Source organism: Perca flavescens, chromosome 5, assembly GCF_004354835.1.
Source record: "Perca flavescens isolate YP-PL-M2 chromosome 5, PFLA_1.0, whole genome shotgun sequence".
Taxonomy (NCBI): Eukaryota; Metazoa; Chordata; class Actinopteri; order Perciformes; family Percidae; genus Perca; species Perca flavescens.
In genome coordinates this window covers 34,344,244-34,371,158 of record NC_041335.1, presented here as the reverse complement: position 1 = coordinate 34,371,158, position 26,915 = coordinate 34,344,244, and the positions used below count along the sequence as shown (strand labels likewise).

General features: G+C 40.8%; 2 protein-coding genes across 2 annotated transcripts; one reads left to right on the top strand and one right to left on the bottom strand.

Annotated features, from left to right (window-relative positions):
* Positions 1 to 692: 692 nt before the first annotated feature.
* fam219ab (family with sequence similarity 219 member Ab) lies at positions 693 to 13,079 on the top strand. The gene is made up of 6 exons (XM_028578762.1): positions 693 to 959; positions 2,715 to 2,814; positions 5,622 to 5,727; positions 7,375 to 7,455; positions 7,546 to 7,600; positions 11,343 to 13,079. Exons 1-6 carry the CDS (start codon positions 882 to 884, stop codon positions 11,499 to 11,501), a joined length of 579 nt encoding a protein of 192 aa, XP_028434563.1. The 5' UTR covers positions 693 to 881; the 3' UTR covers positions 11,502 to 13,079.
* Positions 13,080 to 14,493: 1,414 nt separating this feature from the next.
* Positions 14,494 to 17,989, bottom strand: klf9 (Kruppel like factor 9). Its single transcript, XM_028578057.1, has 2 exons — positions 17,180 to 17,989; positions 14,494 to 15,533 (listed from the first exon to the last, which is right to left on the bottom strand). The coding sequence occupies exons 1-2, from the start codon at positions 17,589 to 17,591 to the stop codon at positions 15,259 to 15,261; spliced, it is 687 nt and encodes a 228-aa protein (XP_028433858.1). The 5' UTR covers positions 17,592 to 17,989; the 3' UTR covers positions 14,494 to 15,258.
* Positions 17,990 to 26,915: the final 8,926 nt, after the last annotated feature.

Here is a 26,915-nt window from a genome sequence, read left to right as displayed (position 1 = left end):
GCAGTAGGATTTGAACATGGGTCTCCCCCACCAATGGTATGTGTCATATCCACTGTGCCATCACCACCCCCAGTTTCAACACACAAAAAAACACACTTAAAACAAATACCAAATTGCATCAAACTAATGTTTTTGTCACTCTTTTCAATGCTTTTTTTAAATTCTTGGTCAATAAACCTAATTTAAATGACGTCATACCTCATTTTTTAGTTTAAAAAAGCAAATATTATGAATTACTTTTACTAATAGTTAAGATCAGAGGATGTTGAGTGAATCACAGACATCAAAGTTTAATTACGATAATGTTTTAAAACCTCTTAAACACTTTTTTTTTTCGAATGCTATGAAATAGCAGTATTAATTTTACCTGCAAGGTATGTTGTATGGGTTCTATCTAACGTACATGCATGCATTCATGTTATTTTGGGGCAATTTGGTTGTTAAGAAACCCATATTTCTGATATATAAAATCTATGAAAACGGGTCAAATTTGACCCGAGGACAACACAAGGGTTAGTCCTGTTTTTGAAATCTCCCATGCTAATAAAATAATCTAGTATTTTAGTAGTAGAGTACTTGAGGGAATGCACCACTGACTTATTACTCAACTTTGCTGGGTCCTCTTTAAAAGGCCCCTTTCTGGGTCCCCGGACCATAGCTTGGAATACCCTACCCGGAAGTGGGTGGTGGAGTCACCGTCACCCAACTGGTCACACCACCGTCGACATACTGCCTGCTGGGATGAAGCTCGCCACCGGAGAACTACAGAGATTGTTACAAATCTGAGATCGCTCACAATCTCGGCGAGAACTCGTCGAAACGACCGGTTACCGATTAATTAGTTTCAAGGAGGAAGGGAGGAAAAGAGGCGCGCAGCCAAAATGATGGAAGAAATAGATAGATTCCAAGTGCCGAGTGCCGTGCAGGAGGCGGAGATGCAGGCTGAGATGCAGCCGCTGGTAAGTCCGATTGATAATAGATCAGTGTTTTGGTCTTGTTTTTGTTAATGCCAGTGTTATTCCGGGATGTTTAGTGTACGAGGCCTTCCATTCATAATGTTATGCTCAGGGATCCCGACACACCATCACCTGCCATGCGTAAGATTGGCTGATCCGTTTAGTTAAGTTTTTTTCTGACTACAGTAAAATGGCAAACTGACAGCGTAACGTGTCAAAGGATCATTTATTTGTTCATAGATGGACGTTTTTGGTTAACTGTGTAATGCAAACAACGTCCGGTCTGCTGCGTAGTGAGCAGCATCCGTCATGTCTGGCGAAAACAAGCATCCCATCCCAACGCTGCTGCTGCTGCTATACTGCTTCATCCTCAGCATCCATGCAGCATGTTGCTCCGGCTAAAAGCCACTTGTGTCGCTTTCACGCGATTGGTGAGCGCTCTGTCATCGCAAATATGTGCTCGTAGGCTATGGACCGTTAAAGCACGACCTTTTGATAAAATTAAATTTAAAAAAAAATCTGCGTAAATGATTTGGCGGTGCGCTCCGTGGCCTGTAGCGGGGCCCTGGGTTACTGCAGCCTGCAGGGCGGCCTCTTCTGCCCACGGCCGGGGCCGCCAGAGAGCCAAACTAGACCCAAAGCAGTCTGACCTGTTGTCTCCAGGCGTCCCCATGCCTTCGTTCATCCCCGTGCGTCATGTGACCACTTTTTTTTCTCCTTACCTTTGCCCTGTGGATATAAGATGTGAATTAATAAGGATGTTTCCCCAAAGTGGGACTTCCAGGCGTTCCCCAAATGGTCCTAGAGCAACTTCAACAAATCATGGATCACTATAAGTTCAATAACTTGCATTCACTTAGGATAGATAGATAGATAGATAGATAGATAGATAGATAGATAGATAGATAGATGATCCTGTGGGGGAAATTTGTCTGTTTCATGCACTTGGCAAAATACACAGACAAATTCATCAACAGATAACATAAAGACAAGTACTGTATATAGACACATAGAAACAAGAACATTTACAACAACACCGGCTCTATACAAGGTCAGCGAGATGTTTGTTCCGCAGTACTTGCACACACTGATTGTTCATGTATTGTTTTTAGTTTCATTTGTTTGTATCTGTCTAGTCAACAATAATGTCCTGTATAAATGTGCCGAAATTGTGTTCATTGTTCTATGTTGCTGCATAACAGGAACCTGCTGTAAACCAGTTTTTAAACTGAGTCAGGCCTGTTTATTGTAACTTAATTGTTGCTTTTAAATTTTCCTGTATAATAAATTAAATTAAATTAAATGAGTGCTATGGCAGAAGGGACAAAACTCGTGAGTCCTTCAGAGTCCTGTATCTGCGGCCAGATACAGGATTCTGCCTTCAAATCTGATGGTCGCAAATTTGATAGTGTAATGTCTATGTTGATTCACAGTTTCAATCTCTATCGGTTGGAGGTAGCTATAACAAAACCTAGTTTGCCAATAAAGATTTATTTTGTCCAGTTCTCGAGAAGTACAGAGTGTGTGTTTCAGTCTGAATAGTTTTGAACCAAGCTATCTGTATAACGTGTCATCCGTAGCGAGGGACTATTGCTCCCATGTTTAATCTATTTATGAACATTTTTATTCACATTGTCTGGGCATAGACGTGTGTGTGTGTTATGCATTGCAAAAAAGACATGAATTATTCATTAATGCCTCAGTGATGCACATTTGTGCTCATCTTTCTGTCCACACCGTCCTCCCGTTTGTCTCCAGGACCCGGCCTCGTCCACAGCCTCAGAGGCGGACTCCGACACCAGAGAGGGGGAACCTGTCACTATCAACTACAAGCCCTCCCCCCTGCAGATGAAAATAGGTGAGTAAGAGCGACAGTAAGTGTCTTTATAATCTATCTTTTTAATAAACTGTCTGTACACTTACAAAGTTTTCAATGCTTCAGTTTACATGCAGGGACCCTCATTATGCTACCATGGAAGTGTGGTGCTATTTTAAGCCTCGTTAGTGGTGTAGAAATAGCGATTTCTTTTTACTTTCGCATGCCCCGACGACTAGCATTATAAGCTAATTAGCGGTTTGCGCTAAAACTGATCACATTCGATTAGCATGAAAACAAATCCCAGAGAACAGTCGACTCGGAACACGTGTTATTAACCCCTAGGTTCATTTTGCCCCGGATTTGTCCTTTAATCAATCTTGTTATGCTGCTAAATTATCGGTTAAAAAGTACCATTTTCCTCCATTTTAGGATATCTACAGTATTTATGAAATAACGCCTGTCACAACTTCTCAGAGTCCAAGGTGCATGGGTTCAAATTGCTTTTTTTCTGAACAGCAGTTCCATACCCCGAGAAGTATTTATTTACAATTTAATACAAGCAATACATTTTCACATTTTAGGAGCTGGAACAAGCAAAACAGTAACTAAAACAATGGATTGATTATCAGAGTTATTGTCATAGGGCTGCAACTAACGATTGTTTTCATTGTCGATTAATCTGTCAATTCTTTTCTGGATTAATGGGTTAGTTGTATGGTCTATAAAATGTCAGAAAATAGTGAAAAAAGTTGGTCAGTGTTTCCCAAAGCCCAAGATGACATCCTCAAATGTCTTGTTTTGTCCACAACTTAAAGTTATTCAGTTTACTATCACAGAGGAGAGAAGAAAGTATAAAGAATATTCACATTTAAGGAGCTGGAATCAGAGAATCTTTACTGCTTTTCATAAAAATTAGTAGTTGACAACTAATCGATCAAACTTTTTAGCTCTATATTGTCAATTACTTTTTAATCATCTAATTAATGGTTATTTTCTAAGTGTTTCAGCTCTAATCCATTTTTACTGTTTTGCTTATGAATTGACATCTACGGCAAAAAATATTAGCCACTCCGGTCTGTTTTATGTTTGGGAATATGAGTCTCTAGAGTTTATTTAAAGCCATGGTCCTTAAAGGTTCATTTCAGAACCTTGGACAGAGTCAAGTGGTGAGCAACAATGCCTCGTTCTTCTTTTTCTCCTACTGTAATACTTTGTTAGCCGAAGTCTTAAAGAACCAAGAATATTCAGAAGGAGTAAACTACTCAGTGACAGAAACACATGAAAAGGTAGTTGTTTTTAAGTCTTACTCTGGTATCCACATGTGCAGTACGTCAGCCGCTGTAGAAGTCTACATTCTACATCTATCCTGCATGTTGAAAGTGAGACCACAATAATGGCCCCAGTTATACAGAATTTTCATATTTATCTCATTGGATGTTCAGCCTTTTTATGACATGTAATCACTGTCATAACATTTCCTGTCTATAAAATACAATCTGAGGATACTCGTTATTAATGCATGCTTGTTTAACCCTTGTTAAACATGGGTTTGTTTGTTTGTCCTCCCATGTCAAAATTAACAAATATTTTTAACACGTTTTTGTAGCATTTTTCAACATTTTCTGCGCTTTTTTCCCCACTACCACCAGTACAAACTCATTTTTGGATTTTATAGTAAATAAAGCTTATGTATCAAACAAATATTTTTAACACGTTTTTGTAGCATTTTTCAACATTTTCTGCACTTTTTTCCCCACTACCACCAGTACAAACTCATTTTTGGATTTTATAGTAAATAAAGCTTATGTATCTTTTTTGAAATTTTATCTACTTTTAGAGTTAAAAAAAATGCAGAAAGTATACATTATTATGACTGATAGTTAAGATCAGGGGATGTTTATGGATAATCACAGACTGTCAAAGTTTAGTCAAAAATTTATTAAAAACACCCAAAAGTCAATGACAGTATTGAACTGATCCTTACTTTTACTTGTGAAGAGTGTTTCATGAAACTATCTGTGTGACTTTTGGGCAATTTGGTTGAAAGAAACCCAAATTTCTGATGTAGAAACTTTGAAAATGGGTCAGATTTGACCCGAAGACAACAGGAGGCTTAACACATCACTTTGCCTTAGTGTTTTTGAGATGGAAAAGAATCTAGTGTCTGGATTAAAAGTGTAATGCCATTAACTGGTGTCACAATATGAATTAGACACAACATTTTCTACTGTCACTGTATTATACTTTAGTTCACCGCTGGCTTAGAGTAGACTACTAGCATTAGTTTACCTATTTTTCATCTGTTGATAAGTAATGAGAATCAAAAATAAAAGGAGAAAAGGGAGGCGAGAGCCTGTTGTTTCTAAATGTATTTTCTAATGCTTTGTGGCTTTTGTATTGTACCGTATTACATAAATTAAACAACCCCCTCAGCCCCTCAGCAGTGATCATCACTTTCTGGTCAGTACAGAAACTGATCTGATATCTCGTCTTGTACTGTGCTGCAAAGCTTAGAGTTTGTCATCATGTTCAGAAAACAAAGATGTCACAGTCCAGTAAAATTCGACCGCATTCCCCTTGCTTGATCACCACACTTCCTGACTCATTTCTTCTTTAAAGTAAATTTTATAACCCGAGGAGACTTCCACAAAGTTTGCAGTAGAAATTTAACAGAAAGTTAAGAAATTGTATATTTTCTGTCAGCAACGCACTGGTTTATTTGGGAATATTATAACAAGCAAATTGCAACATTGAATTGAAGGCGTCTTACAAGTAGATGACACTGCCAACCTTGTTGTGTGTGTCTGTGTGTGTGTGTGTGTGTGTGTGTGTGTGTGTGTGCGCAGAGAAACAGAGAGAGCTGGCTAGGAAGGGCTCATTGAAGAACGGCAACGCTGTAGGTAGTCCAGTCAACCAGCAGCCCAAGAAGAACAACGTCATGGCCAGAACGCGGTAAGAAGTGAGCGCTGTGGTCTCGGTTTGGTGAATAAAATGAGATGGTGGCTGGTGTCTTTCTGCAGGGTTTCCGCGGGTCTTAAAAAGTCTAAAAAAAGTCTAAAATTTGTAAATCTAAATATTAGGCCTTAAAAAGTCTTAAATTCCCTGAAGTATTGTGTTCTTAAATCATTTTAAACCGGTCTTAATTTTACTTTGTCTCCGTAACGCTGCCTCTTATGCTCACTGAAATGTTTTTTTTTTTATTCTGTGGTGTTGTGGTTCTTTCTTTCGTTCATCCAAATATAATTTGCTGTGTATGTACAGATCATTATTACTCCTTTTATTCAATTTTAATTATTTTATTTACTTTGCAAGTACATTTGTGCATTTCCTTGTACTTTAATGTCGTGATATGGGTCTTAAATTCCATTCAAAAAGGTCTTAAAAAGTCTTAAATTTGACTTGTTGAAACCTGCAGAAACCTTATTCTGAGCGATTTCTGTCAATAAAACGTCTTTTGTTTTAGTGATAAAGTCAATTAAAGGTCCCATATCATGCTCATTTCTAGATTCATACTTGTATTCTAGGTTTCTACTGGAACATGTTTACATGCTTTAATGTTCAAAAACAAATTATTTTCATCATACTATCTGTCTGAATATACCTGAATTCACCGATTGGTCAGCGTTTCTGAGTCTTCCACATCTGTGCTCTCAGAGTTTCTGCACCGTCATTGCAGCCGGGGAATGACTGTAGCGGCACTGTAGCGGAACTTTCTACCTATATATAGTATAGTTGTGACATCTCAACCGTACAGAAGTATTGACGGCTCGTTTAAAGGCTCAGTTTCTGAATACAAACTGTGTGCATTTCTCTGTGGTTTTGATTCTGTTACAGTATTTATATAGAACATCCACTTGCTTTATAATAAAAAAAAGAAATGGAAATTTCACTTTTTACAATATGGGACCTTTAAGTCCTCATTCTGGTGTAGTATTGCACTGTTTTGATTAACTACTGACAGCAGATCATATACAGGCTAATTTACTAAAATAAGATCAAAATGAAGTAGTTGTTCAACTCTGTACTAGCTGTTAGCGTACAAATGCTGCACACTAAGTAATGATGTATTTTGAGGAGCAACACAAAAAAAGCCACAAAACAAGATCAAATTAAATAAGATAGACTTTATTAATCCCACACTGGGGAAATTCCCTTGTTCCCTTGTAAGATCAGAAACATGTTTTCATGGGCTTGACAAGATTCATATTATTATTGATGTCCATTATCTCTGTCTGTCAGTGAGGCGGGAAGAGAATAGTTGTATTGATTTAGGGCGTGTAAGATGTCCGAATTACAAATTAGACCTCTTTCATGCTTCTGTTGTCACTGTAGTTCAGCTGTGATGTCCCCTCCTGGCCCACCTTCCCTTTCTTTCAGCATCTCTGCCAGTCTTACTCACTGCTTCCTGTTTGTGAATCTATTTTCCCTCCTCCACCCTTTTCCTGTCATATTCTGTTACGCCCTTGTTCTGCTCATCTGATCGTTTCCCCCTCTCTCTCTCTCTCTCTCTCTCTCTCTCTATATATATATATATATATATATATATATATATATATATATATATATATATGTGTATTTCTATCTGTTCCCTCCCTGCAGGTTGGTTGTGCCCAATAAAGGTTATTCCTCTTTAGACCAGAGCCCAGATGAGAAGCCCTTGGTGGCCCTAGACACAGACAGGTGAACTCACTCACATGAATACACTTCTTGCCACATAAGCGCCATAAACACAGAAATGACAAGCTAACTTATGGTTTTTGTTTGTTTCAGTGATGATGATTTTGACATGTCCAGATACTCATCGTCGGGATACTCCTCCGCTGAGGTGAGATATGTGAGAGAGCATAAATATCTGCTTCTTTGCCTCACGTTTACTCTGTCATTCACTTCCTCCCTCCCTTTCTTCCCATTTCCCCATCATTGTCAAAAGGCCAAGAGACAGGCTTATTTAAGCCAACCCATTTATATCAATCTTGCTCATCCATGTTATTTCTGAAGGCGTGTGTGCCCGCTACAAGCGCGTCGTTACATTGCAGACACACCTGCACACAAAAGTGCATGAGACAAAAAGCGGGGAATCAAATGAAATGTCATCGCTGGGTGTCTGCTCCTGGAAATCCTGTTTTCAACGCTGCTTCTGCCAATTTAAGTGCAAATTACAGACAGGAGCAATCATCGTTCTCACCCTATACATCCATTATCTGTTTCTGACTATTCGTATGTAGAAATAATTAGCTATTATACAGTAAATGTTATCGTGTAACCCATTGTCTTCTCTTTCTGGCTAACAACAGCAAGTTGTGAGCAGGCACTGCACCGTGGCAACAGTATGATTGGACTGTAGCTGACTAAATGGGAATTGTGGTTATTGTTGATGCAGTACAGTATAGTATGCAGGTTATCTACAGGAGACTAGACAATTATTACATAAAAAGATAAATGCTGGGATTTTGAACGAAGACATTGCTATAATAAAGACATTGCTTCTGTTTTGCATGCAAACAAAGGCATTGTTTTGCTGAAAAAGAAATCACAGCAGGACAGTAGTAGTCATCACGTTACTGTAATGACAACGGTCCAAGTGATGATCCTTACAGCCATCTGTGAAAGGGTTTGCCATGGTTACCCAGCCAAAGTCACGAGCTTAAAAAAAAACCTTGAGATAAGTTGTATATATTGCCTTAATCTGAATAAGTCAGAGGAAAGATTGTTGTCAATACACATCTTTTTTTTTCTTTTTTTATGGATAAAGCAAACAGGATGCAACGTGTCAAGTAGTGTGTTTGAAAGGTAGGCAGATTCTGTTACCTTTGAAAAGAGCCAGGCTAGCTGTTTCCCCTGTTTCCAGTCTATGTGCTAAGCTAAGCTAACCAGCTGCTGGCTGTAGCTTCATATTTATGGTACAGACATGAGAGTGGTATCCATCTTCTTGTCTAACTCTCAGCCAGAAAGCAAATAGGCATATGTCCCAAAAAGTCAAACGATTTCTTTAAGCCCCACAAATATTTTATTTTTATTTATTTATTAGTCAAGTTAGCGAGCTGGTTATAACAGTAACATGAACACAATAATAGAGTTTGGACTTAAAACTGAGACCCAACTTGATTAAACCTGACTGAGACCTGAATTTGAAGAGAAGTTTTATTATTGACTGCTGGCTCACCAGGCTAATTTAACAAAGTAGTTACACTCTGGCTTCTTGTTCTGGGCATTGTGTATCTACTTGCAACACGTGACAGACATGGAAGAAGACAATCAAAAAATCAGCAAACCTGAACCCAAACGAGCCCAAAGTTTTATGCAACAAAATGTCTGGACCTCCCGGTATAGGGTCTGGCAGAAGAACAGTACAGTAATGCTTTACACTACTTTTGCGATACATCTGAGTAACCAAAATAACCACAGAAGTATGACTTGGCAGGTAGCTTGTGAATTTCTCCATGGTGTCAACAAAGTCTCATCTTTATCCACTTTAATAGGCCTACATCATAATTTAATAAATGAATAATTTAAAATATTATGAATAAATTTAATTTATTCTAATTTTAAATTATTAATTTGAATCTGCAAAGCAACTGAAGCTATAAAATAAATAGTTAAGTAAAACGTACAATATGCCTCATTGACTCTGAATTGTAGTGAAGTAGAAGTAGAAAGTAGGAGAAAATAAAATTATTCTATTAAAAGTACCCTACAATTGTACAGTATAGTTAATTTCCACCGCTGATAAAAATTTAATGCTATAACATGTAGCAAGCCTAAACGTTAATTCCCGACATGTTTATATCTGTCAGCTGCTCACACTGCTAACCGCACTGACTGGACACAGATGTTGTCGGTACCGTCTCTGGTTCTGGCTCTGATCACGGGAACGGTGACAGGACAGCACCTCGCTTCAACCCAGCGTAATAACGCCTGAAAATAATGGGAGTAGGCCTATGTCCATCTTGCATATGTATCTGTCTCTGCAGTCCTCTCAACCATTGAATTCCAGCAACAGGAAATAACACTCACAGGCTTTTTTTTCAGTTTTTTACTCTAATTGCGTTACTTTTGTAACGCGTTACTCCAAACACTGCATACTGATGACCTACTTTAGTTAGCTCTGTTGCCCGTTACTGGATCGCGGTACTTGGGTTTGGAAACGCAGGGGTTAAAGCGCAACTCTCGCCAAAATGCAACCTAGGGTCTTTTTGTGAATGTACCCGAGTCAAACTTTCATTTAAAAGCATAATTAGGCCGGAAGCGCCACTTTTAAGATAGACCGTATTCTCGTTTTCGGTCAAAGGGCCTTTTTAATCTGAGAGCTAGGGGCACTACTATGATAGCATCAAAATCACTATTTTTAAAACACTAAGAAGATTCGACACAACATGAAACTTTGCTCCAAGTATCACCAGGGGCTCTACACATGAACTCCAGCATTGAGAACATTGGTTGTGTACACAGAGTTTACAAAAAAAAAAGGTTTTAACAACTCACTGTAGCTGTTGGTTTTTCTGGTCGCCATCCATCTTGCCAGTCAAAAAGTGCCGATCTCCGAATGCGAATGAACGGACTCGATAGGAGGAAATGTCATTCTTATACGAGGCTCCTTTTTCAACTACAAGGTCAATATTGTTTTTCACTAACGACAAAACAACAAATTATCCGTGCATTTATATGGAACCAAGCTTTAGGAGCTTTCCATCTTTACTCTCCTCCCTGTTACGTTGCATTCGGAGATTGACACCCGTTTACAGCCCGACATTATTCAGAATGTCGCACCTTTTGCATTTCGCATATCCCACTGGCTCATTATTCTCATTATGCACATGGTCAAAAGTTTTCCACACCTCAGACATTGCTTTCTTTGCCGGTGCAACCAAAACGTAATCGGCAGAGGCCAGCCTCCGTTTCACCTCCTCAGCATCCATTTTCGCGCTAATTGAAACGCATCACCTGACCGCTCATTTAACATGCAACTCAGAGCGCAATCCCGAGCCCAGCCCGAGCCAGTGTAAAATGATAGAAATTAAGTCCGAACCCGACGGGTTGGCGTGTTCAAAGATCGTCAGCTGTGTCTTGGAATCCGCGATTTGGTGAGACAAATGGGAGAGGATCTTTTCAATAAAAATCCTCCTCCTGAACAATCTGTCCCCCTCACTTGGGAAATTACGGCTACGCCCCTGGTCAGGCGGGTGTATGGGCGTGACTTTGATACCACGGCTCCACCGCCTGATCACTGCTGCGCAGACTCTGTTTTTTTACAGTCTATGCTCAAACCCCATCAAACATCTTCTGTCTGGGGCGACCTCCAGCTCCCCCAGTGAGAGCGTGCGCCCCATGTAGGCTGAGGCCTTTGCAGCAGCCCGGGTTCGGGTACGACCTGCGGCCCTTTGCTGCGTGTCATCCCCCATCTCTCTCCCACCTTTACTGTCTATCCATTGTCACTCTGAAATAAAGGGAAAAAAGCCCCAAAAAAATAATCTTAAAAAAAAAAAATATATATATATATATATATATATATATATATATATATATATATATATATATATACATCCTCTGTCCATCCTCTTTTTCTCCAGCAAATCAATCAGGATCTGAACATCCAGCTGCTGAAAGATGGTTACCGCCTTGACGAGATCCCCGACGACGAGGACCTGGATCTGATCCCACCCAAATCCGTCAACCCCACCTGCATGTGCTGCCAGGCAACCTCCTCCACCACCTGTCAAATACAGTAACCCCACCCTCTGACCTTCTGCCTCTCCCCCCTCTCCACACAATGTAACCCCCAATCTTCATCTGCTGTGAGTTTACTTCGCCGCCACAGTGGTGACAGTGAAGCATTGGTAGAGTATTGTGACGACAGTTAAGTGCTATGACGATAACGACAGTGACAAAATAATCAAATTAACAGGAAGCGTGTTAGGTTAAAATAAATCTAGGGGAAGGAACACATTTGAAAATATTGAATATGTGTTTAAAATATGAGCATAAGCGGTGGTTTCCTCCTATGGTAGGACGTGCACTCGTGTTTGAGAGCCCTTTTCCTGGGGAACATGATGTAACGTAACACACTGATAATAGTGGACAGAAAACAGACGGCCAATTGATGCTATGAAGTGAATTCCATTTCCCTAAAGAATAAGACACATCATAACCGCTGCCGGAATTCTGGGTTGCATTTTTAGCATTTTTCCAGGTTTTGTCTTTGTTTGTTAGTTTTAATTTAAATGCTTACTTTTTTCAAGCCCTAGGGATAAGTATGATTGTATGTGTTGATGTGGAGATATTTCAGAAGACTGCGGTCTCGGGATCCCTAAATAGAAGATATCCGGTGCCGTATGTATTGTACTGTGCGGGGTTGTTATGTAGCATAGGCCAGGTCGTTCCACTCATTCACACCACCCTCAACACCTTTGCTTTCTTTGCCCTACTGGCTTGAGATGTTTCAATGCAGAGTTTAGGGATGAATGTATGAACATGAATGGCTGAGGAACAAATTGCATGAAGAGCACTGGACTGAGTAATTGAATGGAGAAAAAAAAATAAGGAAGTAGCTTGTTGCACATTTTACTTTTGCCCTATTTCTATTGTGCAATCACATGCTACTGTTGTGGCACTAGCTTGACTTGTATCCTTTGGAATTTGCACATTTTGATTTGTTTTATTTTGGGGGCCATATCTGTGTACTCTTTCCTGCATAGCAGTGACAGTGTCTTATCTGAAATGAACTGTGTCAAAAGGGAAGATTACATATCGTTGCACCGACACTCTTAACACATGATGCTCACATGATTGACATATTATCAAGGCCAAAGGGACCTTTAGATAGATTTTGTTTCTTTAGCACACACTGCTGTGTCTTATATCTTTTCTCGATCACTGGACGCTCCTCCCTAGCCATTCCTTTCTTCCCACCACCGATCATCAAGAGAGCACACAGGTCAAGACCGCAGAAAGATATACCCTTTCTCATCTTTCACACGCGTGCACACACAAACATGCACATGCAGACAGATAGACATACAACGCCAACATAAGGAGAAAGATGGCATCTATTCCTCTCTGTTGACTAATGGGTTGGAAATTGTTTTGTAATGGCAACATCGAGCATCATTGACTCTGAGCACTAATATCCTTCATTTATGACTCCCTCCCTCCCTTAAATCAGTTGATAATTTGCAATTAGAGTATGCCTTAAGTACAGAGAAGTTTAGAAGACGTGTTTATTTATTGCCATATGAATCATTGACTTGATTTGAAAAGCATTTGCTGTCTATAAAGTTATGCTTTTTTTTAACATAGACACAGGTGATAACTGTTTTTCTTTTGTTTTCCTTTTTTTTTTAATGATTTTCTTGTAATGTACGTAAACACTTCCATTACAGTATTTAACAATGTTATTGTTATGTGCAGTGTATGAAAACTATAAATAAACACAAAGCTAATGGAGCACTCCCTGTCCTACCTTACTGTTTTTGTTGTTGCACCTTCTTTGCACTTTTTCCATCAGCATTAAAGAAGTGCAGCGCTTCATTTATAAAAAGGGGTGAAGTACAAGTGTGTGTGATATGGTTGTGTGATTAGGGACAGAAATAATGAGCAAACGTTTAGAAAGAAAAACAATTTTAATGTTAAAATGTTTGAGCAGTAATTATTACACAGCTGTGTAAACTGGAATAGCATAGGGTATGCCATGACAGTCCTTGATTACAGTACAGTAACATCAGAAGTAAGGGTTTCGACCTGAAAGGCACCAACTTATAATCACAGCTGACATAATGCCCAGGAACGAAAAACAGTATTTCACTTTTATAAATTTATGTAGTTTGTGCTTAACTACACCTACCTTTAAAATCTATTTGGACGTTTGAATGCATTATGTGGCAAGTATAAAAAGATAACTAATGACATCAACAATGTTTCTAGCTCTTAAAGTGGACGAATAAAACCTCTCACCCCATTAGGAATATTATAAAAGATTACCAGACAAATAAAACAAATACATTGTACCAAACAAATACATACAAACATGCTACATGATGGAAATAATTGATTCACAATCAAACTAATCAACAGAGTCTGCATCAAAATGCGGAAAATAATACATTTGTATGACATTCTTTTGTGAGAAATGTTGTGCTTCCATGTCACCACCAGGGGGAGGACTTTTGATTGAAATGGCCATGCTTCACATTATTCCCTGATACAGTCCAGTAAACAGAGTAAACACAATTTCAATGCACAGCAACTGGCACTGTTGGCATAAGGGACACTCCACGTATTACTGAAACTCAACATGAAGAAGAATCTGACAGTGTTTATTCAGGTAGTATTTCCAAAAAATGTATATTATTATCTGCTACAAAACCCTTGGACAAGGCACAGTCGTCCTTGTTTGAGGTTAACAAAACATAAACTTAGCATGAATCATTACGGTCTTGACATCGAAAAGTCTTTCGACTGACTGCAAGTGAAAAAGTAACCTTTTACTTTTTAAAAGGCTTTAAAAATATGAAATTAAAGCTATAGTGCGTAGTTTCTGTCTTCCCCATGAGGAATTCTATAGTCTAAGTAATGACAGCTGCAGTCGGAGCATCCATTTGATACAAGCCTTTCCGTGATCGTGCACGCGCCCCTCCCCCACGCAGTTGCTAGTAGCCAAGGAGGACACGGAGGATTAAAAAATCATGATGGACTCTTCAGAAGAGCTCATTATCTTCACTCGAGTTTCTGCGAGAGAAATTCGCCGCACGCCACAATCTTCTGAACATAGCCACACTGAGAAACACAGAGAGAGTTGGCTTGACGTTCATTAACAGCAAAAAGTTACGCACTAAAGCTTTAAATACCCATCTCTATATTATAACTTTGTCTTGTTACTCTCTAAGAACACTTAACCAGAGTATACAGAGTAAATCATCCAACTGAACTTTAATCTGCTTAATCTATTTACATAAAAATAACTGTACAGGTACGAAGTGTATGTGAATAAATACTGACTATGAGGACTATCCCCAAAACTGCCTGACCCACGAGGAATATCTCAGTTAGGATTTGTTTTCTTGTCGTTGCCTTCACCTGCAAATGTCTGTGATGCAAGGTGAACACATGTAGCGTTAATGAAAACTATATACTGTGTGTACGTGGACATTGTGGACGCGAGGCGTAAACGTAGCGACAAATATTCGTTTTTTTAAACCAAACTGTAGTGATGTAGATGTAGCCTGAATAACCAACCAATCACTTCAGGGAATAAGAAGGGTCTAGTTATAGTTTGATTACACTCAGGTTCAAACGGTGTCTGTTTGCTGTTGCACAGTGTTACATGCATAGAACTTTAAAAAAAATAAATAGATTTTGGCTGGTTGAGTTGATTCATTTGACGGGATTTGTGTAAAAAGGTGCACGCACCACACATTTGGGCGTGTCTATGTTTGTGTGTGCCTCGGTTATCTACTGCCTGTACCTTTACGTATGTACAGGAGTCGTGTCTCACACCCCGACGGGGCTTTGGTCTCCAGAGTCAGATGAGGACACGGACATGCGGCGTCTCTTGGCCGCACTGGAGCCCTGGAGCATGCTGGGATGGAAGCCTGCGTGTCGCCGTGCATGTTTAGTCAGGTGGTCGCTCCTGATGAAGCACTTGTCACACATCGGACAGTTGAAGCGCTTCTCGCCCGTGTGTGTGCGGTAGTGACGCGTCAGCTCGTCTGACCTGGAGAACTTCTTGCCACAGTCTGGCCAGGTGCACACGAAGGGGCGCTCACCTGAGGAAACACACACAAACACACATACACACACAAGTTTTGTATTACTACACTTTTAAGGACTTCCCTGAGCATGCATTTATTTAATAAGCTCCAACCTTAACCCCTGTGTTTTGGTGATTTTTGATTTTCGTCCTCATTGTTTGAGAACCCGCAGTCCCCACTGCTTTATGTGTAAAAAAATAAATAAAAAATAATTATTGCAATTGCAAATTGCAATTGCTTCTTTTATACGTCAATAGTTTGTATTTTAACCATGTTTTAGAGGCTCAATGGTGTTTTTTGACCCCAACTGCTCCTTCCAGGCAGCGCTGCAACCGCTGCCTTCAAGGCACCTAACCCTAACCTTAACCCTAACCAGTGCCTTCCAGGCAGCGCTGCCTGGAAGGCACCGTTGGGGGCAAATAACACTGATAACCGTTTTAGAGCAGGGTGTCTGAGGCCCCAAACATAGTAATGCATCATTTTTTCTGAAAATCTGAATCTCAAAATCATGTCATCAGTTCAAAAGTATCAAGTTGATAAAAAAAAAAGTATTTATGTTTTTTGAATTGTTAAACATAGCCTGTGGTCTACAGGACCCTGAAAAAAAAACATTAGCGCACACAACGTATATACAGCCTTCCTAATTCATATTTTTATTTAAAACTATCATGTTGATTTTTTTTAACCATTTCAAGAGGGAGGGCTGACCACAAACACACCACGAGACAAAGGAGAAAGAGTACAGCCCTCACAAAAAGACTGCAGGTTTTTTCCAAATCCATTATAATCATCTTCAATAACAGAACATGTTGATTGAGAAATGGTGAGTCATAATAAGACAGAGAAAAAAAATGATGGCTGCCTCTACCTCCTCCTCCTCCAACATGTGCTCCACTGAACCACATGTCTGCCCTTGTTTACAACCAAACGAGAGGGGAGTGGAGGGGGGTGGATGACGTTTACGGAAATGGTGGTGCAGGGATATTTTCTTTTTTTTTTTTTTTTTTTTGCAGGGAGAGTTGTCTCCGGACCAGAACATAAGGTGTCGCAGTGTCCTGCATCATGTGAATCATACAAGTGTCGACATGCATTGGACACTGATACTGGCTATTATTACAAAACGTGTGATGCATATTTACAAAAAAACAGAAGATAACACGCGATTCATATAACAGTGACAATCCTTCGAGCCGTCAGTTAGATAAACATCATATGCGCCATTGTGGCCCAGGATGATTTTTATCGCACCTGAACAATCTACCGAGCAACACAAATAAGGGCGGCGGCACGCGGTGTTCCCAGATCGCATTGTGGGTGTTAACACAAGCCCCCCCCTCTCTCCTCGCCTCTCTGGCCCCATATGGGCCGGTCAGTCACGCCCCCAGCAGGGGCAAATTCATGGGACCACCTTTCCTATAATGTGTTATGAGACTACTCCACATGACACATTACACACATGGTTATATATCTTCTCTTACAGGGATCCTAATGATCACAGAGTGTTACGTCACTTGCAGTGATGTCAACATGCGTCTGACATTTTTATAAAAATGATGGCAAGAAGTGATGCAGAGCAGTTTTCCCTGCTGTCAACAGAATCGAAGCCCGTGAATGTCGGCGTGTGCATGTGTGCCTCCAGCCACAGAGCCTCCTCCGCTTACCGGTGTGCACCCTTAGGTGGGCTTTAAGGTGGGACGACTTCCCGTACATCTTCCCACAGCCAGTAAAAGGACAGCAGTGTCTCTTCTCAGGAGACTCCGCCGCCGCCTTCTTGCTCCGGGACTGTTTGGGTGCAACCGAGCCCCGGCTGTCCCCGCCGGCGTCCAACCGGCAACCCCCTCGCTGCTCCAACTTCTCCTGCGCGCCTACGTCGCAGCCGCCGAGACATCTGCCGTCTCCAGCGCCGATGGCGTTAGGGTTGTATTTGTTCAGGTCCAACAGCACCATAGCCACCATCAGTAAAGTCCTGTTCTCCTGGTTCTCTTTCAGCGGGTCCTCTGTCCGGCCCGGCGGGCGGCTGCTGCTGCTGCTGCTGGGGTCACAGTCTGCGGAGACATCAACCTCTGACATCATCCGAGTGGAGAAAAGATACAGTAACTATATATACAAAAATAAAAAAAACAATCCAACAATGTGTCTACAAAAAGAAATCAGACCGCAGTCCTCCCGGGAAACATGCGGTTAAGCATCCACACGTGTCGTCTTCAATGTGACTGTCCCGCAAAGGCTGCGTCTTCTTGTTGAGGTTGCGGGCAGATATAGCCCATATAAACACCCCCGACAGGAAAGCCAAGCAGTTAGAATCTCTTCCTCTCTCTCTTTCTCTCTATATATCCTCTTTTTCTAAATGCCGGGTCATTAAAACACACCGTGTTTGCCGAGTGAGCTATTGTTGCTGCGTTTATTCCGCCTTCCTGTGCGCTCCCTCCACACATGCGTCTATTTGTCCTATTTTGCCGAGCGGCACTTCTCCCAACTCCAAGAAACAATTTCGCGGAATCCCACGGTGTCATCGCAAAGCCGGGCTGTGATTGGCTGAGAGGAAACACGATTCGTTTTTTGGAATTGTCCATTCACAGGAGTGAGTGATGGTACACTGGACCAATCGCAGGCCGGGACTGATGAAAAGAGCGCAGGACCAGACTGATGTTGCTTTCAGGTACTTTCAGGTGACTGGGAAATATGGGCACCATTGTCCCAAATTGATTTTGAAGACATAGCTAAAATGAAATGCTACGTAGGGTCTACTTAGAAATGGTAATATTGCCTACGTCTATCTAAAACACAGATAAGATATATTTATATATATTTCTATTATAACATGTTTAATTACATTGACAATTATAATTGAATATGTTGTGTGGTGTTGAAAACTATACATCTTCAGAATTGTATATATAAACTGTGCACATTTGTTCTATTCATTCTCCCATAGAAACTCAAAGCATATATGTTTCTTGACTCATATAAACTCTTGTCACCAGGCTCATTTTTGCAAGTCCTCTCTAGGGCTGCACGATATTAGGAAATATCTAATTGTGATTGTTTTGACTGATATTGCGAATGTGATATGATTCAAGATGTTAGAGGGAATGATAATTTTTGTACCATTATTCTCATTTTCATTGAAAAATGATTGAAGTGTGTTTTTTTTTTTTTTTTTTTGCGAGGATCTGTACCAAACAAAGATGTTTTTCTTTAGTCTGTAGGATAGGATTTGTAGGCCGGGACATCTCTGCAGCACCACAATACTTTATTTTAGACACATATTGACACATATTTGACACATATTTTGCCTTTAACAAATATTGCGCCCACCTGCGATTTGGATATTGCACTAGTTCATATTGCGAGTTCGATAAAATTGAGATTAATTGTGCAGCCCTAGTCCTCTCTCCTTTTGACATTTCCAACCAAACACAATTCATATTTAAGACATGCACACAAATGCAACACATGGCATGCCCCTGGGGCCTCATGCTGGAGAAAGAGAGAGAGAGAGAGAGAGAGATGTGTATTGCTAAAGCCTAATTATTTGATATTTTACAAGTAGGCCTACATAGTTGTCATATTTATAAAGCAACATTCTGGGGGATAAATTAATGGCCTTACATTTATTTTGATCCAACATAGGCAAGATCACGCTGATTTCCAGGAACCGCACATGCATTGTGAAAAGAAGGAAAAAAGAAACAGACTTTAGGATTGTTAAAAAGCAGGTCCACTCATAAATGCAGGTCATGCAGCAGTTGCCACAAGTTACATTTTACAGGCCCCACTGACTTTTTATTGTTGCTTTGTATGTTGAGACTTTAGTACGGTGTTTGGCCGACAGGTCCCTGGCCAACAGGCCAACATCCATGTCGCTGCTGCTGCTGCTGCTGCTGTTGGGGGTCCCACCTCCAGCTGCAGAACTATTTGCTCTGCCGTTATCGCTCAAGGAAGGTCACACCACGCAAGCAGTTTAGAGCAGGGGCATACAATAATTCAGCTGTTACACCAGCCCGTGTATTGCTGGCTGTTGAATTAAAGTGTAGGAGACAGCCACACAGCCCCAGGCTGCTGCAGGGCCTCAGAGCTTTTATTCATTTATTTTTGTATGTGTTTTTGATTGAACATGGGGAAAATCCACAAAAAATCTCCCCCTGCAGGTATCATCCACAACTTTTAACAGTATTGTTGAATCTCTGAACAAAACAACGTAAAGATCAGGTGGGAAGTTGGTGCAACATTCTGGGCTGACATATACCCCCAGTCTCAGGTCTGCTAGCGTCTGATTGGTTAGTTCACCTGCATGTGAGTGAGAAACCAGGAAGTGTGGTTGTTGTGGAGCTAGTGAATCTTGAAATACTGTACATTCATGGATGCAGTGTGGAGAACCGTAAAGTCATCCGTCTCCATCCGGCTGTTTCTTCTCATTAAGATTGATCCAACCACCACATATCATATTACATAGCCATATTTATTCTGCTCTTATAAGGTAACTGCTAATACATTGCACATATTTAATTTATAGCACTCTAAACTTCCTTCTGTAAGCCCACTGTATACTACTGTCTACACTGCACTATATTTATTGTCCTGTCTATGCACCACCTGTCTATACTTTGTATATCGCATTGCACTTTTCTGCTTTTTTTGCACTTCTGGTTGGACGCAAATTGGATTTCGTTGTCTTTGTACTTGTACTCTGGACAATGACAATAAAGTTGAATCTAATTTAATCTAAAAAAAACATATCGAACCCTCACGTTACAGAACTTTAAACAATTGTATAGGATTATCTGTAATCCACAAGGTAAAAGGGACTTTTCATTTAATTTGTATAGTTTTTTTCATCATAACTTTCTCAGGTTTAATGTTAGTTTATCATACTGAAAATGACTAAGTAAAAGTTGATTATGGGTGTCTATTTGGAAAAACAGGAACTGTGTGGTAAAGGTTGATAACAGATTGAGATTGGGTAACAGCCACTTATGAGCAGCTGCATTGGGATCCAACCGGAGCTGACAGATCAGTATTTAGAGGATGACACATAAATCTATGTCATAGGGAGAGAGTGTGTGTGTGTGTGTGTGTGTGTGTGTGTGTGTGTGTGTGTGTGTGAGTGTTCAACCACTGGCCCATGGTGTAACAGTTGTCTGTGGACAGGTCTCACTTTGTGTCCCAGTTTCACAGCCAAGGTCTGATCCTTAATCAGTGCAGTCCTCAACCGCCCTCAACGCTATACACTTGAACTATTCCATGCCAGGGTAAACTCATTTGACACTGTGCATGAGGTCAGATTGTGCTGTCAGTGTACACTAAAGTGTATGTATTTCTTGCTAACTCAACAAGAGAAACAGATTTGAGAAAATGAAATGTAAAATTAGCTTAGCTGTATACTCTTGTCAGAGTATGACAATACCAGCTGACTGTACTTTGATACAGTCAGCTGGTATTGTAATAAACTCTTTTCCTTCCACGCTTCTCACTAAGATAACATCGACACAACTCAAAGATATCCAGTTTACTGTCACAGAGGAGTGAATAGACTAGAAAATATTCACATTTAAGAAGCTGGATTCAGACTATGTTATGTTGAATTGTTACTTTTTTCATAAAAAAATGACTCAAACTGATTAATTGATTATCTAAATAGTTGCCAATTAATTTAATAGTTGACCAAAAAAAATCAATAACCGATGTGTGGTTTAATGTGACTGCTCTGTGTCTGCTACAAGTAAAGTAACATGTTCACAGGTTACATTTAATAGGATTTAAATATTTACAAATGGATGTTTGTTTCGTGAAATAGGAAGATTACAGCTTTACTTCTATTCATGATTTTTAGTGTATGCAGTGCTCTTTCGGCCGGTCTGCAGTTTCCTCCGTTATTCAGCGCTTCCAGTCCGGATGGACTTCTGCATTCTCTCTCCAGGTTTAATAGTGGAGTCTGGTGTCAGGACCAACTAACAGTATGATGGTCATATCCTGCTTCTGTCTGCACCACCCTGTGGTTAGTAGAACCGACCTTACTTGACTCAAAGCAGTGTGTTGCCATGACAGTGCCAAACCATAACCACACTGTCCTTGAATATGGTTACAAGGAGCAAATGTGTGCTCATAATAACTTTTGGCCTTATATAGAAGATAGGTCCATATGAAGAGATAGCCTACTGTTGATCATCTCTTATGATGCAGTTGCATGTGTTGTAATGCATTGTTAGAGCCTATAATGTGGGATTCATAGCAAGCACTATTGTTGTGTTATTTGTATTCTTTAAACAAAATAATAATAATAATCTTTGTTTTATTGTCAACGCAGAAATATCTACATTTGAAGACATCATCAAGTCATCAAGTAGGCTACAGCAAGGTGCAATTAGTGAGAAGTGTTAAATAGAGAGAGAGAGAGAGAGAGAGAGAGAGAGAGAGAGAGAGAGAGAGAGAGACTATAATGTGGCCATTCCAGACACTCATTTTAAAAAGAAAAAAATATGCTTCCAGTGCTGTGTGTGGGTGGTTCATTCATGGATAAAGTTCCTAGAAAAAAAAAAAAACGTGATCTTTGGGGGTTGCTGGGATTGAGCAATGCTGCCTCTGAACAATTTTTCCCTGGCATGAACTGTGCTGACAGGATTTGGTTACATGCTGTTCGCCAGGGCTGTTTTTATGAGTGTAAAGGGACTCCGACATACTACTGACACCCAAACACTTTTGTTTTCAAAGATAGTAGGCTACATCATCACGTGTACGGACCCGATGTGGCCGATCCATTGTATACATTTTAAACATGGGGGACTGTCACAATGTAGCAACACTTTTCACAACAGGCAGAAAAGACTGACACGCATCTCTTGTTATACATTTGCAAAGTGACCCTCTTCTTCAGCCTGCACTACAGCTACAACAGTGACTCATTTGCCTGAAAGCACATTAACCGTGACCCCCTGACGATGGTCAATGCTGACACGGTATTAGAAACAACATGTGTCCTACAGGAGGAACAGTTCAAGAAGACTGCAATAATAATGGCTCAAATGAAGTCCGTCCCTATTTGAGCACAACAGATGCTGTGAGAACCCCAACACACTGCAGGGACGTTTCGCCCCCCGGATTGTCACGTAATGTAAACTCCGCATCCACTTCGCTCGATTCGTTGGCAGAACATCCAAATTTCCAGGAAAAAAAAAACTTGGCCGGACGCGTGTAGCCTGCAGCTAGCCGGGCCTCCAGCAGCTCCTCCCTCCAGCAGAGCTGTAAACAATTCCCTGGAAAGAGGCGGTGCCTCTGCGGCCGCCGCTGCGGCTGCCGCTGCCGCTGCTCCCGCTCCCGCTTCCCTTCTCACTCTGAGTGCGGGAGTTCAAGAGAGCGCTCCTGGGTCATGTTGACATGATAAGGTGATTGAGTCAAAAACCGAAGTTGTTTTTGAGTGCGCGTGAGTGTGCTGTAACAGGGAGAAGAAGGGGGGGGGCACGTGCGTCAACTCAGTACAGAATGTTCCCTGACTGTTCCCCTTCGCTTCCACGTGCGGAGAATGAACTGACGCACACCACAGCTGACCTGCTCTCTTTTATGAAAACCCCTCCCCAGCCCACACGGGGAACAGACCGGATGTCCCGGTCTGTTCCTCCTCTCTGTCAGTGCTGCCCGTTGGTTCACGAGGAGGGGGAGCAGGAGACAGTGCTGCACAATGACAGACCACAAACAACAGGCTTTAGCCTTTAGACTCAGCCAGCCAGAACCATGGACAAATAAAAAGAAAAAGAAATGTTGTGAAATGTGACGTGTATAAACAATCATTTCCAAAGGATATAGTAGAAGAAGTGGCAATTGTCTCTGAAACATTGTATGAATCAAAAAGATAAAATGCACATTTTACAACACATCACATGAAGGTTTTCTCTTATGGTACTATGGGTGTTTTCACATATAGAACCAAAACCAGTCTCCTTAAAGTGGACCAACAGGAAAGGGACACAGTTCTTTTTGCATTCACATTGTCAGTTTACTCGGAAGAGGACTCCGTTCTCGTTCAGATGGGGCCTAAAGCACAGGTGAAGATCGAGGACCGCAATGCAGACCCAGAAAAGTGTGAAAACGGCCTTTATTCAAAAGCTGAATTAGTCCCATAAGAGTCCCATCATTCAAAGCTGTTTGTGCCTGATGGCATCGGGACAAGTTTTCAAAATGACAGACCACCAAGCAGCACCTGTCACCCTCCTCTCAGCAGCAGTGTGGGGTAGGTGGGGGGGATGTCTTGCATGAACTGCACAACAGCAGCATATGTGCCTCGTTACTCAAGGGCTGACACACTGTGTGCTTTTGGTGTTTAATGAGTTCTACAACGATAGAGTTGACAGCTCTCTGCCCCAGGGGCGGAGCGGGGAAGGGGGGCCGGGGGGGGGGGGGGGGTGCTCCAGTCCCGAATTGTTTAGGGGTTTTAAAATAACTTCAACTTTGTATAGTTTCCCCTCAGTCTCTCTGACTGGACCGGCAAATCAATGGAGCAAAAGCTCTAGGCCTATAACTTGGGAAATAGCTCCGTTCACTTTACACTCAAATAGGTTTCAAGATTAGTAGTTCTGTTTACGCCAAATTCCTACACTACCTATGTTATGTAACTTAAAGGAACACGCCGACTTATTGGGACTTTGTCTTATTCACCGTATCCCCCAGAGTTAGATAAGTCCACGCATACCCTTCTCATCTCCGTGCGTGTCGTAACTCTGTCTGACGCACCCATCGCTAGCCTAGCTTAGCACAGATCCTGGAGGTAACCGGCTCCATCTAGCCTACTGCTCCCAATAAGCGACAAAATAACGTATACATACTGGGAACTATATTTTCAGAAGGCGAAGCACTGCTACTTCTGCTACTTGGGCGGAGTGATTTGCTCGCAGCACCTGAGAAGTCCCGTGGTGAGGAGCAGAGAGTTTCCTCAGAATTGGAGTAATAATGACTCCGCCCAGGTAGCAGTGCTTCGCCTTCTGAGAATATAGTTCCCAGTTTGTATACAGTTAGATGTCTGTTTCTCCTGTGACCTTGTTATTTGTACATGCTGTGACTATACAAATCACAACATGTAAATAGGAAACTGTTGCCGTTATTTAGTCACTTATTGGGAGCAGTAGGCTAGTTGGAGACGGTTATCTCCAGGATCTGTGCTAAGCTAGGCTAGCGGTGGGTGCGTCAGCCAGTTACGACACACACAGAGATGAGAAGGGTACGTATGGACTTATCTAACTCTGGGGGATACGCTGAATAAGACAAAGTCCCAATAAGTCGGCGTGTTCCTTTAAAAATAGTAACATCAGACAAAGTTTGCCTTTCTTTATTTGGCAGGAGTAAAAATCCTCAACATTTGTTGTGTTCTGGTTTCAGAATGATGAAGACAGTTGGAGAACAGTTACAAAACAGGATGTCGGCTCTACAGGATGATTTATTTCCTTGGTAACTATCATGTTTTTCCCAAATTCTGTGCAGAGTTTTAGGCATTCTATTATCGTATGGCTTGACAAATGCATATAACTGCTATAAACTATATTTTAACACTATAAGCATCAGTCTTCTTCTGATTGGTTAAAGATGCTGAGGAAGTAAAAACAGGCGAGACACAGAGTACCAATCTATTTATTTTTTTTTATTTAACAATGCATGCCAGACATGATCCTATTCACATTGAAGAATACAGATTTGTATTTGCATCCAAATACTCACTACTTTGATTTCATATTATAATCTCTTTCTATCTTTCTCTTGGTCACCTTTACAGTTCTTTACATCTCTGTACAATCTGAATGGAAGAACTGCATGCATTTGAAGGACATTAAATAAAGTGTGACCAGTAGAGGGATAAGTCCCTTTCACTTGTAGAAGCACATCAGCCATTATTGCAGAAAAAACGTGCGTGAAACTCTCTTTAGCTTACGAGTCACAGGTCGTGATAGGAGGGAAGCAGAACGGTTGATTATCATCATATGCTCATGACATACCGTATAGGAAAATATTTAAAAAATACTGTACACTGAGATTCTGTTGGGTTGTGTTGTGTTGTGATGTCATCTATGTGTCCGGCTTCACACGCAGTTAATGTACAGTACACGCACATACACACATACGCACACCTCCTGTCAAAACCTTCCAGCCGTGTCAACAAACCACAAAACCATTTCAAGAATCATATGCACACAAGTTTCGAGGTGCCATGGACACAGATGTTATCACATATCCCTTACTGTAAGGATAAATCCATTTAAAAAGAATATTTTGATTTCCTATCACAGCCGTTCAAATAGGAGGGGCCTAAACTTTCAGTCCGACACGGTCATCGGTTGTCATACTTAGCCATGCATAACTGAGTGGAGCTGTACGAACTTTGCTTGGTTGACCCCTTGCCTGCCACAGCTGTGGAGACAACAGGGCAGTAGAGCATGACTCAGCTCGTTTCCATTTGGTTTGGCAAAGTTTGGTTTGATTGTTAACATCTTAAACTCCCATGTTTTCATATCCTATTGCTATTCCTGAAGACAAGAGATACAAAAAAATATAGATGTCCCTCTGATCCCACAAAGACTCTGGGTTAGACCCATAAAGCACAGTGATTATATTGGAAGCCTTCTGCTGCAGACAAATCCAAATCTCTCTATTTCTTTCTTTCTTACTACCTTGCATCACTAGGGTTAACGTTGTCCCTGAGCATTGACTTGGGGTCAACCTTTCCTCTTTTAAACATACAGTAAACTAGATATCTGTTGAGGAAATTTGCTAACCTGATCCTTTGTATGTACCAATGAGCTACAACATCCCAAGTGTCATCTTCTATCTGTCCAACCCACATGATCCACACTGAGCATGTGTCCACAAAGCAGTTTGTGTTGGTGGTGTAATTGCCGGGTTAAAGGGGTACTCCACCAAATTTATAGAAATACAAATAAAGGTCAGTTTACTAGTCACGGAGAGTCCTTTTCAGCCTATGACCACACTTGTATGTTTCTCTGGGATAAACATATTCTTGGTCTTTGGTCTAACGACATATGCAAATTGTTTTGTAATTATGGTTTTGGGTATTTGTTTCTTAATAATGAAAAGCTGAATATCGGTTTGTTTAAAGAATCTGTGTTTGCTAAAGACAAAAAGCAGTGAGCTGATGATATATGGGCTAAGCCAAAATTGCGTATTTTTGTAATGATAAAACCAGAATATGGCACTGAGAATTATGTTGTATATAATTTGTAAAAAAGGCAAAGATCCTTATGCGCTCAAGTGAGATCTGGTGTTTTGCCTTTGACTATTGAAACAGGACGATATGTTAATGTAGAAGAGGAAAAACGTATTTGTCCTATGTGCTGTTTGAATGATGTAGAAAATGAGTTCCATTTTGTTTTCTATTGTCCTTTTTATCGCGAGCAGCGT

Bases quoted from the DNA above. Each gene is read 5' to 3' on its own strand.
- fam219ab (XM_028578762.1), top strand. From the start codon at position 882: ATGATGGAAGAAATAGATAGATTCCAAGTGCCGAGTGCCGTGCAGGAG. The intron at 2,815-5,621 runs GTGAGTAAGAGC...GTGTGTGCGCAG, and splicing joins CCCCCTGCAGATGAAAATAG to AGAAACAGAGAGAGCTGGCT. The intron at 7,456-7,545 runs GTGAACTCACTC...TGTTTGTTTCAG, and splicing joins GTGGCCCTAGACACAGACAG to TGATGATGATTTTGACATGT.
- klf9 (XM_028578057.1), bottom strand. From the start codon at position 17,591: ATGATGTCAGAGGTTGATGTCTCCGCAGACTGTGACCCCAGCAGCAGC. The intron at 15,534-17,179 runs GTAAGCGGAGGA...GTGTTTCCTCAG, and splicing joins CCACCTAAGGGTGCACACCG to GTGAGCGCCCCTTCGTGTGC.